We start from the raw sequence: 19,440 nt of genomic DNA on the forward strand, positions 1-19,440 counted from the left end.
AGCTGTGGGCAGGATTCCTGTATTGCAGGGGGTTGGACTGGATGATCCTTGGGGTCCCTTCAAATTCTGCAGTTCCATGACTGTCCCAAAGGGGCTGCTGATTAAATAATGTCTCAACAGATGCAGCCTCCCCAGCGTGTTTTTCCTGCATGAGGAGAAAGGCAAGGTGGTCCTCCCATCTAGGGATGGGGGAGCAATTTAATCCAGTTCACCTTTAAAACCAAATTTATCAAATTTGCTCTTTACGAAGCAATTATGTGAATTGAAAAAACAGTTAAGTGCATTAAAAGAAATGCACTTATCTGAACTTTGTGGTGCAGTTCTGCAACCAAATAAAGTTTACAAAAAGGCACGTGTTCGAGGAATGCATGCACAATGAATACAAAAATGCATTATATTAAGAGAAATTGTTTCAAAAATGTGTCTATTTGTCAAAACGGTGTTTATTAGGAGAAATCTGCACAGAAATTCTGAAGAATTTTCATGGGGATTTTTTAAGAAAACTAATAATAACTTGTAACTTCCTGCAGAAATGTGAACTAAATTTAACACTGGAAAACTGAGAAAGTGGAACAAACCAAAACTGACAGAGCCTTCCATCCCTACTCTCAGCCAATCAACAAAAAATAGAGGAATTACAAAGCAGCATTTATTATACAACCAAGAGACTTAGGCTGCACTAAGATGGCACTTTATACCATCCACCTGTTAAATGTGTGATGTTTCACACAACATGAAAGCCATTTCTAGAAGTCTACTGGAGTCTGGTGGAAATTTAGCAATAATTTCCACGTTCATTGTTGCCTGAAAAAAAATCCACCTGCAACCCTGTTGACTCAGAAAATCGTGGGAGTTTTGTGCTGTAATTTCATGTGACGAAATTTGGAGCAGTATACCGACATACAGGTCTATCCTGACGTTTCAAATTTAGTGTAGCATGGTGGCATGTCAGTCCAAAAGCCACGGTTCTCTAATGCAACAGATACTGCTGTGCAAAAGGAACACTGACATCAGGTCAGAACTGCTGCCATTATAATCTGCAAAATTATAACTGCTGTCTGTGGGTTCCTGGCTCACCTGGATGTTACAACTACCATCAAACACTGAAAACAGAATTCATGAATAGTGCTTCAGTGTTTTCAGATAACACCCCAGGTATCACACAAGCTGAGCCTCTGACTCAACCTCCTGCCTCCAGGATCCAGTTCACATTTGTTAGCCTCCTCCTCACACCCATAAAAAGGTAAAGGTAAAGGACCCCTGACAGTTAAGTCAAGTCACAGACGACTCTGGAGTTGTGGCACTCATCTCACTTTACAGGCCGAGGGAGCCGGCGTTTGTCCGCAGACAGTTTTTTCAGGTCATGTGGCTAGCATGACTAAGCCACTTCTGGTGCAACAGAACACCAAAACCAGAGCAGCGCACGGAAATGCTGTTTACCTTCCTGCCGCAGCAGTACCTGTTTATCTACTTGCACTGGCGTGCTTTCAAACTGCTAGGTTGGCAGGAGCTGGGACCGAGCAAAGGGAGCTCACCCCATTGTGGGGATTTGAACGGCTGACCTTCTGATCGGAAGCCCAAGAGGCTCAGTGGTTTAGACCACAGCCCATACGACCCTAAAATACTGCCCCCTCCACCTCACAAAATCCCTTTCCTCTCTTTCTTTATTGCATTTATGTCCCACTTTTTTCTCCAATGAGCTTTAGGTGGTGTACGTGGTTCCCCGCCCCTTCCTCGTTTAATCCCCACGACAACCTGAGGTAGCTCAGTTACAGCATGAGATTCTTCATCTCAGGGTTGTGGGTTCGAGACCCGTGTTGGGCAAAAGATTCCTGCATTCCAGGGGGTTGGAGTAGATGATCCTCATGGTCCCTTCCAACAGCATGATTCTATGACTGTCTATCAACCCTGAGGTTAGGCTGAGAGGCACTGACTGGCCCCCCAAGTCACCCAGTGAGCTTCACGGTTGAGTGTGGATTCGAACCCAGGTCTTAGTCCGACACTCGAACCACCAAACCACACCGGCTCTCTTCCATCTCTTCTCTACATCTCTTCCTTGCCGGCAAAGCCACGGACCCGCCTACCCACAATCAAACAGGATAAGACTCCAAGTTGCCCCAGTGCAAAAGAAGAGGAAGGGGATTAGGGGGGAGATCATAATTCCAGCAGAGCTCATCCACCTGTCTCTCCAAGGATTTCAGAAAGCCATTTTTTTTGCACCAGTTGGAGAAAAGACACAAAAGGGAAAGGTCTCCCCTGAGACCACCAACAAAGGAAGCAGGTTGTTTTTGGAAGGTGGGGAGAGGCGCACATTTGCTTTCTTAGGAATCGGGCCATTCGAAAAGCTTCATGATTTATTAGGTGAGAATTTATCACAGGAAGAAAGGCGGCTCCCCCATCCAGTAGCCCTTGTCTGCCCGGGGTGGGGGGGGGAGAGAGAAAGTGACTCTTGTTTTCCTAAAAGCTGGCAGAGGGAAATTAAAATGCTAAAAATAAAACCAGGAGGTAGCCGAAGTAAAACTAAATTACCACAAATAGATACTGACACCGCATGTAAATTGCTATTGATTCGCCAGAGTACAGTGCCGCAGAACTTTGGGGTTTCAGAAATATTAATCATTGCCAACTCCTGCTGCCTCGAAATGTTACACAGCACCTTCCTTGGTGCAGACTCTCCAAACACACAGGTATGTTTTAGAGGAAGCGAGGACAGGAGCCAGTTGTGTGGGCCCAAACGAATGAATGGCAAGGGGGCAAATATGAATTGCGAAGGAAATCGCTCCTAGTCCTCCACATGTCTGCCTTTCTTTCTAGCCAAACAGCCAGCTGCCTGAGCTGAAGTTTTGCACGGTGGAGACAAGACAAGCCCAAAAAGTGGGTGTGGACAGAGTGGCTAGGAGGGTTTGTCTGTAGTAATGTGAGTGCAACAAGTGGTGTCAGAAGTGGCACCCCACAGTGGAAAGCCCACAATTGCTTCCCCAAGGGATGAAGTCGGGATAAACAAAGGCCCATATCCAATTACTAATGTGCCCGTGAAACCATCTGCATGAGTTGGCACGCAGTTGGCATGATTAACTCCCGGGTGTCACCCCCTCAAAAGAAGAGAGCCTGCCCCACACAGAGCCCTTGGTGCATGCCAGGACCGGGAAGAACCAGCAGACACTACTGGGGAGCTCTAGGACAGCACCCAGGGAGGATGTCTGCCCTTAGACTAAGACTAGAGACTCAGAAATGCACCCCAGCCTGAGCTTCCACTATGCCACAAGACTCTGTGTCTCTCTCACACACATGCTCACCCCCAGAGCCACGAGAACAAAGGTGACAGCAGATGCAGATCAAAAGCTGTGTCAAAAGGACAGCACAGGGGCTTCCTTCACCCACTGAGAGTAAGACCTAGACTTAAGTACCTACAGGATCCCATACTCTCCAACGCTCCTCAGACGGATATAGGGACATTCTATTCCACATCAGTATCACCGCTTGAGCATTTCCTCCTGGTCAAGTACAAAAGTTATTTGCAAACTTTCTTTGGATCAATACTATGACTTTTGGAATGGGTTTACACAGAATATATTAGGTTACTGACAATCATATGTGTATTAGGAAAGTAAGAATATAAACACCTGCATATTAACGTATGATAATGTAACAGTCACTCACTCACTTTCTTTTTTTCCTCACTCTACCATTTTAAATATAAAATTCTCTTAATGAAATATTAATTTTTTTTAAAGTACAAAAGTTATTAGAGGAAACACACAAAACTGAGGTATTTTAAGAACAACAGTTTTTGAATTTATGTTCTGCATTTAGGGAAGCCCAGGTTGGGGGGGGGGGGGGCGGTTTCAATAAATATAACTAACCAAGCATGATACTGCCATAGAATAGAATATCCCTATTTTTATCTAAGGAATGTTGGAGGGTGTGGTATCACGGCCCTCCACTGGTGTACCAGGAATTCGCTGGGGATACAAGTTTGGCTCTAAGAATTGCTGGCAGGCTGCTGGCAGTGCAAGACTGATCTTAAAGGTAAAGGTAAAGGGACCCCTGACTGTTAGGTCTGGTTGCGGACGACTCTGGGGTTACGGCACTCATCTCGCTTTACTGGCCGAGGGAGCCGGTGTTTGTCCGCAGACAGTTTTTCTGGGTCATGTGGCCAGCATGACTAAGCCGCCTCTGGTGAAACCAGAGCAGCGCACAGAAATGCCATTTACCTTCCCGCAGGAGTGGTACCTATTTATCTACTTGCACTTTTTGGTGTGCTTTTGAACTGCTAGGTTGGCAGGAGCTGGGACAGAGCAACGGGAGCTCATCCCATCACGGGAATTTGAACCACCAACCTTCCAATCAGCAAGCCCACGAGGCTCAGTGGTTTAGACATCCTGGCCGGTAGGTGTTGGTAGTCAGATTCATGGAGGAGCAGACTCAGTTTGCTCTGTGGAGCTTATTCCCAGAGGAAGTGCATGGCAGGGGGTGGCAGATATCAGAATATTATGGCCTTCTAAGTAATGCCATGCATGGCACAAGGCTTATACAAGCGGCTCATCTTACTGGATGTTACAAGTGGGTGTGGGTGCATACACAAAACACACACACACACACACATACTTAGTTCCCCCCCAAGAAAACAACAACAGAATGCCTTTTTGTTTGTTTCCTTGAAGAATATACACCACGAAAGCTGGAGAATGAGGAGCTGTCTGATGTTTCCCAAAATTAGTCATGACAAGGAACCTGGTGGGGCCCAAAGCACATCTCCACCCCCACCCCCCACGGCTCCCCCCACCAACCTCGTTTTTGTTCACTGCAAGCACGCCTAATTAATTTCCACGATTTTGTGTAGAAACTGCAAAGTATTCCAGATTCCTGTGATGCTACTGTACTTCTCGACCATTTCATGTATTCATTTATTTCCTCGCTGCCGCCGCTGCCCCCCCCACCCCCACCCAAGCCATGCTAATGACTGCCAGCTCTGCTGTAGATTAGCTGGCCAATTAAAAAACAACCACAACAACAAGCAAACAAATGAGATTACAAGGGAGGGAACATCAAGGAGAACGCATCGCGAAATGTACTTTGTTGATCTATCTTGATGTGGCATTTAGTTTTTAATTAGTTTTAATAATACTCAAGTTGATGCATTAGCATATTTTCTAACCACAACCAAAAGGAAAACCCCAAAGGAACCACCATGGGAATTTCTGGCACTACTGTCCTCCCACATCTTGGTGGAAAACCCATTTGTTGTTGTTGTTGTTGTTGTTATTGGTGTTGTTGTTATCCTGATGATATCAACAGAAATCCCAATGGCTGTCATTGTGGGGCTGGATGCCTTGTGCCATTCATTTTCATGGAGGTCGCTTTCCACACAATAATGGTCCTAGCACTGTCACATGACCTTGTTTGCCTGCAGTTATTCTCATAGATTCCCACCCCCACCCCGCTCCCTAGTTATCACTTCCCAAGCAGAGCAGGTCTCACTCCAGCAATGAGCTGATGCAATCAGAAGCAAGGATTTAAGATAGCAGATCTCGGATAGCAATCTCATAATAGCAGTCATTTATCACCGAAATATGGTTGGGTTTCTGGCACAAGATCTGCAGCCCAAGATCCGGCCTGTCACGTTTCAGATCAATTTCCTCTGCAGAACCTTCCTGAGGAATGTCTCCTGCCTACCCTCTAAGCCTGCTGGTCTTGTGCTCTAATAATGCCCTCCTCCACCAACCATTAGGAGGGCCCAATGCAAATAAATAGAAAGTACATTTTATATGTGGTGGACTTGTAGAGTAGCTAAGTTTGCTGGCAGGTTTGGCATTAAATACGGCAGTAAAAGTTATTTTGGGAATAAAGTTGAGAAAAGAAGGTATAGATTACCGTATTTTTGGCTCTATAAGACTCACTTTTCCCCTCCTAAAAAGTATGGGGAAATGTGTGTGTGTCTTATGGAGCGAATGCAGGCTGCGCAGCTATCCCAGAAGCAGAACAGCAAGAGGGGTTGCTGCTTTCACTGCACAGCGATCCCTCTTGCTGTTCTGGCTTCTGAGATTCAGAATACTTTTTTTCTTGTTTTCCTCCTCCAAAAACTAGGTGCGTCTTGTAGTCTGGTGCGTCTTATAGAGCGAAAAATACGGTAACTATAATATGCAGCAGCGAAAGTTAACCATTAGAAAACCATGGAAGGAAGGGAGGGAAGTTGACTTTTTAAGTGAATGTGTATGGGAAAATGTTTGATTAATTGTATTTTATTTGTGAAAAATATATAAATATATATTTTATTTTATTATTTTATTTTATTTTATAGGATCATACCAAAGGTCTGTGTAGTTCAGTATGCTCCTCCTTGCAGTGAGATTCAGTCCTTCCAAGAGGCCCACCAGCAAGGCTGTTCCTTAGTTTGTTCAAGAATATATTTGTTAACTGCCTCCTTCAAAAGATACCAGGGTGGTACAGAAAGTGTGAATAAAAACTAAGCCACATGCAGAATTGAAGAAACTAATAAACAGATATAAGAAGAGCCTGCTTGATCAGCCCAATGGCCCACCAAGTCCAGCATCCTGTTCTCACAGGGGTTAACTAGATGGCTGCGGGAAAATCTCAAGCAGGATCCAAGCACAAGAGCCCTCTCTCTTCCCGTGGTCTCCAACAACTGGTATTCAAAAGCATTGCTGTCTCCCGCTGTGGAGGCAGACCATAGCCATTGTGACTAGTAGCCATCAGTAGACTTGTCTAATCCTCTCTTAAAGCCATCCAAGTTGGTGGCATCACTTTGATGTCATTGCCATCGCTTAATATTGCGCAAGTGAATCCCACAGTTTTAACTATGGACGCTTTGTTTATTTCTTAGTGCTGCAAACTTCATTTACAAATTGGGGAAACTCTGTAAAGTCATGCAGAAGGCTGCAAGGAGCGGGGCCTTCTTAGTGGTGGTGTCCTCCTTATGGGGCTCTAAAGGAGACACTTACAGGCTCTCTCATTCTCCTTCCAGCTGCTGTCTGTGGGAGGATAGCTACCGAGACAGGGTTTGGTAGATGTTTCTGCCGCCATGATCATTTTCTCCGCTGATTGGTGTTGTGTTGATTTAGAAATCATTTTAATAGATTGTGTTTTTAATTGTCTCCTGAGCCACCCCAACAGCAAGAGGGTGGGGGGGGGATGTTTGGTTTTTAAAAATAATAATCTCAGAACCTACAGCGGCTGCAAGAGGGATCCTTCCAGCTCACATTATGCATCATTTTATTAAGAAACTCTATGAAACTGTCACGGCCGTGCAATTCATTTTTATTAATTTTCTCAAACAAAATTAGTAGTGGGGGCAGGGAGAGGGGGAGAGAAACAACCCAAAAGAATGTTCCAGTCCAGTGCAGGATCAATGTCATTAATTCTTTAATACCAAGAGGCCTGTTTGTATGAACTCAGCACTAAACTGCAGCAATTAATTTCAATATATTATATAAATTCCAAAGCAAATTCAAACAAGTAATTTAAGGTCCTTGAACAGCAATTGTGCGCACAACAACGCACACACACACACAGGCATGCACACACACATTCAGTCTTTTTTTCTCCTTCTCCCGGGACAGCAGAGCTTTCAAGTATAATCGCAAAGGAGCAGGATATTGTAATATTAATAGAAATCCTGCTATTTTTGTGCCTTGCCTTCAGCAGACTAAACAAACCCTCAAACTTTTATGGGGTGCTGCGGGGAGGAGGGGGAGTAACTCTTTCTGCAAATACATCCATAATCAGACATTTTAATGCTGCGGCTGATTTCCACCCCACCTCCCGACTTTGCATAAGAGAACTTTGGATCGTTCAATAGGTTGACTCGGCACCAGGTCGGGATGATCTGCTTTCGCTTTCACGATAACTCTCAAGTCAGGAAACGGCGTTTCCCAGCCTTGCCTGCTGTTCAGCAGAAAGGAAGGGAAGGGGAGATTGGAGACAGAAAGAGGGCGGGAATCCTTCACCAGTCAGAAGAAAAACAGCAAGGCAGACTCCATGCACGAAGCCCTTGGGGTCTGATCCTGGCCCAGGCCATCCAATACTTGCACGGAAAGCTTCCTCCCTTGTATACTGGTGCTCTGGCAAGGAGCAACTCAAGGCTGCAGAGTGGAGAATTAAGGGCTATGCTGAAAATCTATTTATTTACAATTTGCCTTCGTTGCTTGCACTCCACGCCAAGGTCCCAGGGCAGGGAGCACCTGCGGCCATTGAGTTATTCCAAGCAGCCAGGGGGAGAGGCTGTGGTTTAGTGTGAGAGCATCTGGTCTGCCTGCAGAATATACACAGAGTCCCCAGTTAAAGTCTCCCAGGTAGCAAGACCGGAGAACCCATCTCCCTGCTTGCCATGGTTCCCAAGTGTGACCTCAGCACATCCCTGCTGATTTTAAAAGGGGGCCACCACTTCATAGCCTGTCACCAACCTTCTTATCAAACACAATGGGACATAAACTTATATATAAGCTATAACCCCCTTGTTTTAAGTAAATGGCTCATGAGACCATTTTGCCTACTGGAAGGAACTGTGCCAGGGTCTCCTTTTATTTTTGGCATCAGCGCAACCTTAGGAACGCCTGCTTCTTGGGAGAAAAGCGATGACAAACCTAGACAGCATCTTAAAAAGCAGAGACATCACCTTGCCAACAAAGGTCCGTATAGTTAAAGCCATGGTTTTCCCGGTAGTGATGTATGGAAGTGAGAGCTGGACCATAAAGAAGGCTGATCGCCAAAGAATTGTTGCTTTTGAATTATGGTGCTGGAGGAGACTCTTGAGAGTCCTATGGACTGCAAGAAGATCAAACCTATCCATTCTTAAGGAAATCAGCCCTGAGTGCTCACTGGAAGGAAAGATCGTGAAGCTGAGGCTCCAATACTTTGGCCACCTCATGAGAAGAGAAGACTCCCTGGAAAAGACCCTGATGTTGGGAAAGATGGAGGGCACAAGGAGAAGAGGACAACAGAGGACGAGATGGTTGGACAGTGTTCTCGAAGCTACCAGCATGAGTTTGACCAAACTGCGGGAGGCAGTGGAAGACAGGAGTGCCTGGCGTGCTCTGGTCCATGGGGTCACAAAGAGTCGGACACGACTGAACAACTAAACAACAACAACAACCATGTGTTACTCCCAACAGCAGTTCTCGAGTCTTGCTAAAATTTTGTCCTCCTGACTAACTGATTGCCAAGGAATCAGATGTCAAACCAAGCAACAGGCAAGTAAAGAGAATGGAATTTGACTTGCGTCGCTTTTGCATGTCATGGGGTTCGGGAGTGGAAAGAGAAAAAGAATTGGGGGGGACCCCAACATCCTGTTTTCATAGTGGCCAACCAGGTGCCGAAATGGGAAACCCGCAAGCAGGACCCCAGCACAAGTTTGCCTACGAGTTGGGATCTTCTGCATCATTCCATGAATTGGGGAATACTGTTTTGCTCTGTACAAAAATCCAACAAATGAAGGCATTCTCAGGTCAGCAAGACCAAGCCTTGCCCAAGGCTCCAATCTGGACAGTCCACTCCTCTTCCCAAATTTCTGATGTTTCAGAACTGGGCTTGGAATGGGAGGCTTCACAAACACAATTATTGTGTCTTCGAGCTGAAGTTTTCTCTCCGTAACCCCTATTTTTCCCTCTATGTTTTTCTTCAAAAACTGGCCTGGTCAGCAGCTACATGAGAAGCTTTCTGGGAGCCCCACGGCAGCTCTTTCGAGTTCTATCACAGAAGAAAAGTTAGCTATAAAATGTGTCAAATAATAAATGTTGAACTCAGAGGTGCCAACTTGTTTAAAATATTGTGGGGGCCAAGGTAAGGCCTGCCCCACAGAATTGATCACAGGACACAGTGCACACACAGCATTTGAATGGGAATCCCTATCAACTTTGTAGGGGCCTGGCACCCTTCAAATATTTTATTGCGGGGGCAGGAGTCCCCACAGACCCTAGGAGTTGGCTCCTATGGTTGAACTCATTGCAGCTGAAATTTATCTATCCCTTGCAAAGAATCCAATGCTCCCCACTGCAAATTCTGACACTTTCATATGCAACAAATCACGTTGACCGTATTCACTGATTATTTGACAGAAGATATCCAGTTTTAATACCTGAAAACACTTCAAGAGTTTGGAAGGCAGTTGTGCTTGGCCCCGTGCGATAGCTGGAGTGCCGCAGAACTTCTGAATCTGACATACACTCAGAGATGTCCCTCTAAAATGACACTCTTATTACATGCTTACCTGGCCGTAAGACCCCCTGAACGTAACAGAATGTACCTTAGGGAAAGGATTCGCATTTCGAGATAAAAGCGTCATATCCAAACGGAACTTAAATTCCACATTTTGAATGGCGACCTCGGGATATTGCTGAAATGTCAGCTATTTGCAAATGTTAATCTCACTGCAATTCCTTACAGAGCAAAAAGAAATGGAAGGGGAGATGTTCCGCCTCCCGCCTCCCAAATTGTGTCATTAATCTGTTGTTATTTCAATCTCTTGATGGCCCTTTACCACAAAGCACCAGGGCAGGTTACAACAATTAAAAAAATACAGATTATGATCAAGAGAATAGGATGGGTCCTAAAATACGTATCTCAGGTGTCGTAGGCCAGGTGAAGAGATGCCTCTTCAGCATAACATGGGAAGGACAGAGCGACATTGCCAGGGGCATCTCTGGGGGGGGGGAGGGAGTTCCACAACTTAGGGGCTGCTGCAGAGAAGGCGCTCTCCTGAGCCACCACCATGCCTGGACTTCTGAAGGTGGTGGAGCTATCAAGAGGAGCTCTCAAGTCACCTTTAATTCCAATAAGCCCCTGTCCCTGTCATTCTGAATTCAGTAACATCTGCAGCCTGAAGAAAATGACCCAAAACAGCCTTCCCGAAACACAAAACTTTGCAGAGAATAGAGTTAAGAAAAATAATAACAACCAGATTAAAAAAAACCAACCCAACATACTTCTCAACTCTACTGAAAATGTCCACAATTTTTGCGCTGCACGAAAACACACCTTCTGTTCTCATTTGTTGTAGCTGAGGCTGAGCAAAATTACTACAATTCTAAAAGCTGGAAGACCTTGTAGCAATTACGACCTAAAGTGTATACAACGGGTCTTCCAGTTGTGGCCTTTCCTGGGAAAGCAGGCTGGGGTTGGTGGTGGTAGGGTCTCATCGCAGCAAGCTTAATCCAACAGGACAACAGACAATCTCAGATTCACCCGCACAACTTTCCCTTCAGTTCTGGTTCCCTTTGCCGTCCGGTATAAAATGGTTTGCAGCAATTGGGAACGCCGCAGACTTGAGCAGACGACACCCCTTCGCTCAGCCAAGCCTTCGAAATCCATCCCTCTCAACAGAAACAATTAAACGTTAAGCCATCAGGTTTCAGCCTCCCCCCTCCCCACCTGTCAAGACTGCAGATGGCCTGGTTTTAATCAGTCTGATTTCATTCAATAAAATACTCATTAAGTCAATTAATGAGACTTTGGTGTCACAAGCTATCAAGCATGACTTGGTGGGCTGCTGGTTCTTCTGCAGACTGGCCCCCACCCCATCGAGCCCCTCCCTGCCTTTTGCCTTCACTGGGTGACCAACGAATTGATTTAGCTAGTCAAGTAAAATCAGGAGCAAAATAGATCAATGGGCATTTTCACAAGAAGGAGGGCTTTTTTGGGAATCTTACCTGGTTTTAGGGGAGGTTGTTAGCCATTCTTCATGTTTCTCAAATGTTATTAGATATGCAGCAATTTCCTGAAAGAGGAAAAAACAGGGGAGGGTTAGATTATGAATGAGTGAATGAAGCTTATTAATTGCACCGCACAAGCATCTCACAAATGGTGAGAAAATGAAAAGAAAAACCATTAAAAATCAGTGCTTTCACTTCTCTAAAAACCATTTCTCTTGATGATAGCGGCAAATCATCAGCTGTCAGGGGACTTTGACATCACCAAAGAGTGGGGCATCATGACTCTGCATCTTGATCATTCACCTTACACACACACACACACACACACACACACACACACCCCAATCCAGTCCAATGCCTCCGCAGCCCCTTCTACCCCCTCCCTCCAGAGAGCAGAGCCCAGAGCTGGGGACTGGGACATCAACAACCAGACACCAGAAGGGTTGGCCACATTCAACCTTCCCCACGTAGCCTTCTTGTTACACCCTTGAACACACTTTCATTGTGAGCTCCTTTGGGGGCCAATCAGGCTATAAAGTATTCAAAATACATATTCAAAATAACTTCTGAACAGACAACCTTTGGCTCCTCCATTCCTTGAAGTCTTTCCTGCTCCAGTTGGTCACGACAGGGAAGGAAGAATTATTTATCACACTCACAGACCAATAAAATTCTGTGAGAAAATAAAATAATCCCGCCAACCAAGAAATGGCGCCCAAGTCTGCAGTCTTCCCTCCTGCTTCCTAACCCCTTTTCCTTTCGTGTCATGTCTTTTAGATTGTGAGCCTGATGGTGGCGATGGTCTGATCGCTGACATTTGACAACTGTTCTGGGGAAACCTGGTATGTTTGTTTGTTTGTTTGTTTGTTTCGCCTAAAGAGCAGGCTAAGAATACTTAATAAAAAAGTAAGTGTGTGTGCACAGGTGTTTGTATGCGCCGTGGTCTCTCATATTGGTTTCTCCCAGGATTATCTGATCTTCATTCCAAAGTGGAACCGAGACCATTGCAGTTGCCATTTCCAAATTTTGTACAGAGTGCACTGCAGGTGTGTGGTTTGTCACGACTGAACAGGCTCCTTCCATTCCTCTGCATCTTTCCCCTCGCTGCCAGGTGAGCAGCTTGCAGGTAGGCGGTGCCATGATGTCAAGTGGGGAAGACGACGTGGTGCCCCAAACACTGTGGTGCTGGACACTGTCTGGGGGGCAACACCTTGGCTACCACTGGTAAAGGGAAGAGGACAGGAGGAACAGAGAGCAGTGGCAAAACGGGCACTCCAGTTCTGGAACTGAATCCAAGGGGCCCCCTCTGAAGCAGATCATGCGACCCCCTTTGATCCCTTTGATTCGCATGTACAGTGGTACCTCAGGTTACAGATGCTTCAGGTTACAGACTCCGCTAACCCAGAAATAGTACCTCGGGTTAAGAACTTTGCTTCAGGATGAGAACAGAAATTGTGCGGTGGCACGGCAGCAGCGGGAGGCCCCATTAGCTAAAGTGGTACCTCAGGTTAAGAACAGTTTCAGGTTATGAACGGACATCCAGAACGAATTATATTCTTAACCCAAGGTACCACTGCTCCTTGCCCCAGATGCCGTGGGGACTCTGCCCTTCCTCCGCCTGCCTGGCCCCCCACCATCCACATAAATCAAGCCAGACCTGCCCCAGCTGACATTTAAACTGTGCAATCCCCTTCTCTGTACACTTCCTTTGTCCTGCTCAGAAATGAAAAGCCTTTTTTGTTTAGAGAGAATAATTAACAGCCAGAAGAAGCAAAATACTGCAAGGACGGGGAAAGGTTACAGTAAGACAAATGGTTTCTTTGCAGGGTTCCTAACTCTAACGAGCAGCTTAATCAACTGCAACTTCAGTTGACTGAGTGAGCGGTGCCATTTTTAATCAATGGGCTGAGAGAGCTAACGGAAAGCCGCCCTCGATAAGTGTGCTTTGCGGCTGCCGTTCCTGGGGGCTTACTGTAACTGGGAACGCAAAGGGAAGCTGTGAGAGGGGCCTCTGAGCTAAGCTTTCCTCCGACATCTCAATAAGGGGGCACGCACGGAGACTTTTGGATAATGTGCAGATTTAAACGGCTTGGTTAAAACGCCGGTGATCCATCAATTACGCTGATGGGCATCTCTGCTTCTCTGAAGCCACAGACACATTTTCATGTCAACAGGCGTGAGAACAAAATACAAATCGCCACTGGTAAGTGTTGTAAGAGATTTAATCCTTCATCCTTGCAAGGCAAGAGGCGACTCTTCCGCTTCCCGCCTCCCACATGCACACAGATAACAATCCCAGTCAGGACACCCAAAATGAGAAGCAACAACCCAGAAACAACCCTTTCTGAAGCTAATTGGGTATCTGTTCGCCGACTTGGATGACATACAGATAGAATTGCCAGCATTGTCATGCTCTTTACTCGTTTTGTTAAAATATTTCTATAGGGCCAGCTATGCATTGGGGTGGCAGCTATATGCACCACAGTCAGGGCCTGCCTTATGTGCACAGGGAGTGTGTTCCACAAGGTGGACCCCAAGACAGGTTGCCCGGCCCCCTGTCCTGTGTAATACAGGATTGTCCCATATTTCAGTATAAAATGCTATATCCTGTATCGATTCAATATAGGACACAATTTGTTCTGCATTTCCCCTATTCCTACTCTGCTGCTGAACTCTTTCTCTCTCTTTCCCTGATTCTCACTTCTTTCCTTTTCTTTTTCCTCCTCGCTCCCTCTCTTCGTCCTGCCCCCAAGGAGGAGCCAACCAGGGTAAGGCTTTCAAGTTGTGCCTTCCACTTCCCTGCAGCCAGGTTTTTTGCCCCAGGTGAAGCCTCCAGAGGGGTGCCACTGAGGTTCTCAGCCTGTGCGTGTGAGCACACAAACAGGGAAGGGGTGTCTTTGACCCGGGTGAAATAAAGCCTAGCTTCACCCCTGACCTGCAGCTTTGGCTAGGTTAAGGTGACCATCCGCAGGGCTGCAGCCTGGGAATGCCAGGTCCCATCCCTCAATGAGCAACAGTGTCTGAGTCTCTGGAAACAAGTGGTTTCATGTCAGTAGAGCTCAGAAGCTCCAGTTCTGAACATAGTTATCTGCACAATATTTGAGAGAGGCGGATGGAGGAGGAGAAGCTCCCCACAAGGCTTGCCGTCCCCCCACCCCTCCTTCATAAATTTGACATGTGGAACAAAACTCATCCCCTCATCAGAATACAGTGGTACCTCAGGTTAAGTACTTAATTTATTCCGGAGGTCCATTCTTAACCTGAAACTGTACTTAACCTGAAGCACCACTTTAGCTAATAGGGCCTCCTGCAGCTGCCGCGCCACAAGAGCACGATTTCTGTTCTCATCCTGAAGCAAAGTTCTTAACCTGAGGTAATATTTCTGGGTTAGCGGAGTCTGTAACCTGAAGCGTCTGTAACCTGAGGTACCACTGTATTCCCTCTATCTATCTATCTATCTATCTATCTATCTATCTATTTCCCCAGGCCTGCATGTATTGTATGGTACAGTATTGCATGAGTGTGAAAGGTCATCTATTTCAGTTCTGAATAGCAAAGCACAAAGAAATTTACAAATTCCTCTGTGTGTGTGTGTGTGTGTGTGTGTGTGTGTGTGTGTGTGTCAAATTCTGGAGGGGGCATCCATTTACGCTGCAATGGATTGTATTGGATTGCTCTGAAGTCATTTCAGCACCAGGTGAAATGCACACACACACACACACACACACACACAGTCCTTTTTTTCTGGGAGGACACCACATGGGTACGCATAGCCCTGAATATTTTGTGAATCTAAGTTTGGCCTCATTTAGGGGCAGTATTTCAATATGACTGGGAAAATGAGAGTAACCCTAAACATTCTTTTAGGGGAAAAAGCACTGCACACACCCCTTGATCACTCAGATCTCCTGCTTCTAACAGCTCCCAGCTCGTCCCTTCTGCTGACTGCTCCTCAGGGTCCCACCACCAGGCACTGGGTCTGCGGCTGTGGAGCCCTCCAAGGGGGGGGGGGGGCTTTTGGGAGGCAGGCTCCCACTGCTCTTCTTCATCCAGCCAGTCTGATTCTCTCCTTGGGGGGCTCTTGCATAGCCTCCAACATTTCTCCGATGAAAATAGAGATGTCCCATTCCATAATGGTAATTTTACTATTGATATTCCACACATCTTACTGGGTTGCCCCAGCCACTTTGGGCAGCTTCCAACATATACAAAAACATAATAAAATATTAAACTTTTTTTTGAAAAAAAACTGCCCTATACAGGATTGCCTTCAGACGGCTCAGGGGTCGGATAATGCCATACTCTCCAATATTACTCCAGTGAAAATAAAGGCATCCTATGGGGACGCGGGTAGCGCTGTGGGTTAAACCACAGAGCCTAGGACTTGCCAATCAGAAGGTCGGCGGTTCAAATCCCCGCGACGGGGTGAGCTCCCGTTGCTTGGTCCCTGCTCCTGCCAACCTAGCAGTTTGAAAGCACATCAAAGTACAAGTAGATAAATAGGTACCGCTCCAGCGGGAAGGTAAACGCCGTTTCCGTGCGCTGCTCTAGTTCGCCAGAAGCGGCTTAGTCATGCTGGCCACATGACCCGGAAGCTGTATGCCGGCTCCCTCAACCAATAAAGCGAGATGAGCGCCGCAACCCCAGAGTCAGCCATGACTGGACCTAATGGTCAGGGGTCCCTTTACCTTTACCTTTAAGGAAAAGTGGGACATTCCAGGATCAAATCAGAAACCAGGACGGCTGCTCTAAATTAAGGACATCCCTGGAAAATAGTGACACTTGGAGGGTCTGTTCTTGGGCTGGAGGCTCCCCCGCTCTCCGCCTCAGCCAACCAGACCCTGAAAACAAGCACTGCTATGCCCTAACAAAGTCTATCGCATTCAGCCATGGGATAACTGAATGAGGGAGCTGGGACACACACAGGCGAAACGTGCCTGACACCAGTAGCAGCTTCAACCCAGGAACAGTTTGTGCCACGAGAACCTTGCCTTTTAAGATCCACAGCTCTTCTTATCACATCCCAGTGCAGGTTCCAGAGAGAGTCTGACCTGCATATAGAAACAGCATTCTTCCCTTCCCTTGCAACTATCATCTGGAGTCTCTTTTGAGCCCACCCAAAAGCTCCCCAACCTGCCTAACAGAAGCATGAGAACAGGTTTGTTTCAAAAGCAGCGGTGTTTCTCAAACAAAAATCCAAAAGGCTTCCTATGTGGTACCAACTCCAGATAGAGAACCCTACACTTTTTTCTCCAACCAGCTGGCCCAGGCATCTGCCAGAGCCACAAAACACAATTAGAGTATTCCCAAATGAAACACAAAAAATATCTTGTTTCCAATAGTCTTAGTGTTAAGGCTCATACTTCACATCCTCTGGGCATTCCCGTGGTGCCAGGTCTCTGTGTTGTGTGCTTTATTAGGGCTGTGTGGATGCCGTAATGAACGGCTTCTGAGCAACATGGTTACCCAGCAGAGAAGTCCTCCCATTCTGCAAATGTCTATTGAGAAAAATACAAGAATCATGTACCCAAAGGGTGCAGCCTTAACCCTACCTCCAGCAGCAGCAGCAGAAACTATGTCTTGAGTTCTGCCAGTTTCCCAGGGGATTGTGTCACCGGATGCTGAAGGGACCTCCAGATGGCCTCTTTACTGCACATCCACAAGGTTTTCTGCTCATGATGCTATCAGGGCAGTCACACGCGACCCCACTCTCAACACTGCTTGTGTCTGCAAATGCTTTTGAGACGGTTGCACTGCTGCACTGCCAATCAGTGCACATTCCTCAATACCCTCCGACATTTCTCCAATGAAAATAGGAATTCAACAACAACAATTTTATTCTTTTTACCCTGCAGATCTGACTGGGTTTCCCCAGACAATCTGAGTGGCTTCCAACATTTAAAATAATAATAATAATAATAATAATAATAATAATAATAATAATAATAAAGCATTAAACATTAAAGAACTTCCCTATACAGGGCTGCCTTCAGATGTCTCCTAAAGGTTGTATAGTTACTTGTCTCCTTGGCTCAGGGCCGCACAACTTCATACTGCCGATGAAAATAGGGACGTGGGTGGCGCTGTGGGTTAAACCACAGAGCCTAGGACTTGCCAATCAGAAGGTCGCGGTTCGAATCCCCGCGACGGGGTGAGCTCCCGTTGCTCAGTCCCTGCTCCTGCCAACCTAGCAGTTCGAAAGCATGCCAGTGCAAGTAGATAAATAGGTATCACTCTGGCAGGAAGGTAAACGGTGTTTCCGTGCACTGCTCTGGTTCACCAGAAGTGGCTTAGTCATGCTGGCCATATGACCCGGAAGCTGTACTCCGGCTCCCTCGGCCAATAAAGCAAGATGAGCGCCGCAACCCCAGAGTCGGCCACGACTGGACCTAATGGTCAGGGGTCCCTTTACCTTTACCTAAGGAAAAGTGGGACATTCTGGGATCAAATCAGAAACCAGGATAGCTTCTGTAAATCCAGGACCGTCCCTGGAAAATAGGGACTCTTGGAGTGTCTGCCCATAACCTCCTGGTGAAATCCCATAATTTTTGATGCTACAGATGTTCCGGTTTGTTTTTGTCCTGATTTTGTTGTTCTACAGCCTCTCCAGACAGAAGTAATGTGGTAGTAATTTGGAAGCGTGGCAGCACAGCAAAAAAGGCAGAATATTAAAAAAAACATGTTGCAGGAGACGCCCACAACAAAAGACTGGCCCAGAGGGGTCCCAAGCCAGATGAACCAAAACCAAGTCATCTTAAGTGACCGTATTTTTCACTCTATAAGACGCACCAGACCATAAAACGCACGAAGTTTTTGGAGGAGGAAAACAAGAAAAAAAGTATTCTGAATCTCAGAAGCCAGAACAACAAGAGGGATCGCTGCGCAGTGAAAGCAGCGATCCCTCTTGCTGTTCTGGCTTCTGGGATAGCTGTGTAGCCTGCATTCGCTCCATAAGACGCACACACATTTCTCCTTACTTTTTAGGAGGGAAAAAGTGAGTCTTATAGAGCAAAAAATACAGTAATCCTGGACTTGGGCTCTGGCAGGAAACTCCAAAATTCAGACCTAAACATTTGCAGAAGTGACCCAGGAAATTCAAGGAGGGTTTCGTGAAATGGTTCAACCCCCCCCCCCCCCCCCGTTTCAGTTTGCTTTTCCAAGTCATCCCGCCAATTCATCAGCACATTTATTTCAGCGCCTCCCAAGTTCCATAAAGCCTTAAGGCATCACAACGTCACTTTTTCTTAAAAGAGATAATCCTCTTAAAGCTTCACTGACCTAGCAGCTCCACAGTTATGCAATCAATAACAATACAACTTAAAAATACCAGACGGTGGCAAAGCCATTTCCCTCTTCCAACATGGCAGGAATGATTTAGCGCCATCGATTAAAACAACGGTTAAAGATATCATTCCACCCATTCTTCAGCAAGCTCACCTGGGAGGTAAGTGGATGGTGAATGGGAAAGGGGGGCCTTGCTTTCTGACTAGCAAGAATAGTCACAAATGACAGAAATAGTTCCTGACATCTTGACACTGAGACATAATGGGAAAGTTAGGACCGTTAAAAAAAGACCCTGCCATTTCCCCCACCCCCAATAATAATAATTAACTTACGTTTGACCCCTGACATTGACGTTTGACACCATAAAACATTGCCTAGAGGACAAGAGTATGTTCAAAAGCACCATGAGGTAGATAAACAATACCAAGAGCCAGTGTGGTATGGTGGTTGGAGCGTCCGATTAGGACCTGGGAGAGACCAGGGTTCAAAT

General features: G+C 46.2%; 1 protein-coding gene across 4 annotated transcripts in view; it reads right to left on the minus strand.

Moving 5' to 3' along the window:
• CAMTA1 (calmodulin binding transcription activator 1) overlaps positions 1 to 19,440 on the minus strand; it is a 696,897-nt gene that overhangs the window by 492,502 nt on the left and 184,955 nt on the right. For all 4 annotated transcript variants that reach the window (XM_083452043.1, XM_083452044.1, XM_083452041.1 and 1 more), the window contains exon 3: positions 11,664 to 11,731. In XM_083452043.1, coding sequence (XP_083308169.1) covers positions 11,664 to 11,731 — 68 coding nt within the window. The remainder of the gene's footprint in view (positions 1 to 11,663; positions 11,732 to 19,440) is intronic.

Source organism: Podarcis tiliguerta (genome assembly GCF_965153285.1).
Source record: "Podarcis tiliguerta genome assembly, chromosome: 8".
In the NCBI taxonomy this organism is placed as follows: Eukaryota; Metazoa; Chordata; class Lepidosauria; order Squamata; family Lacertidae; genus Podarcis; species Podarcis tiliguerta.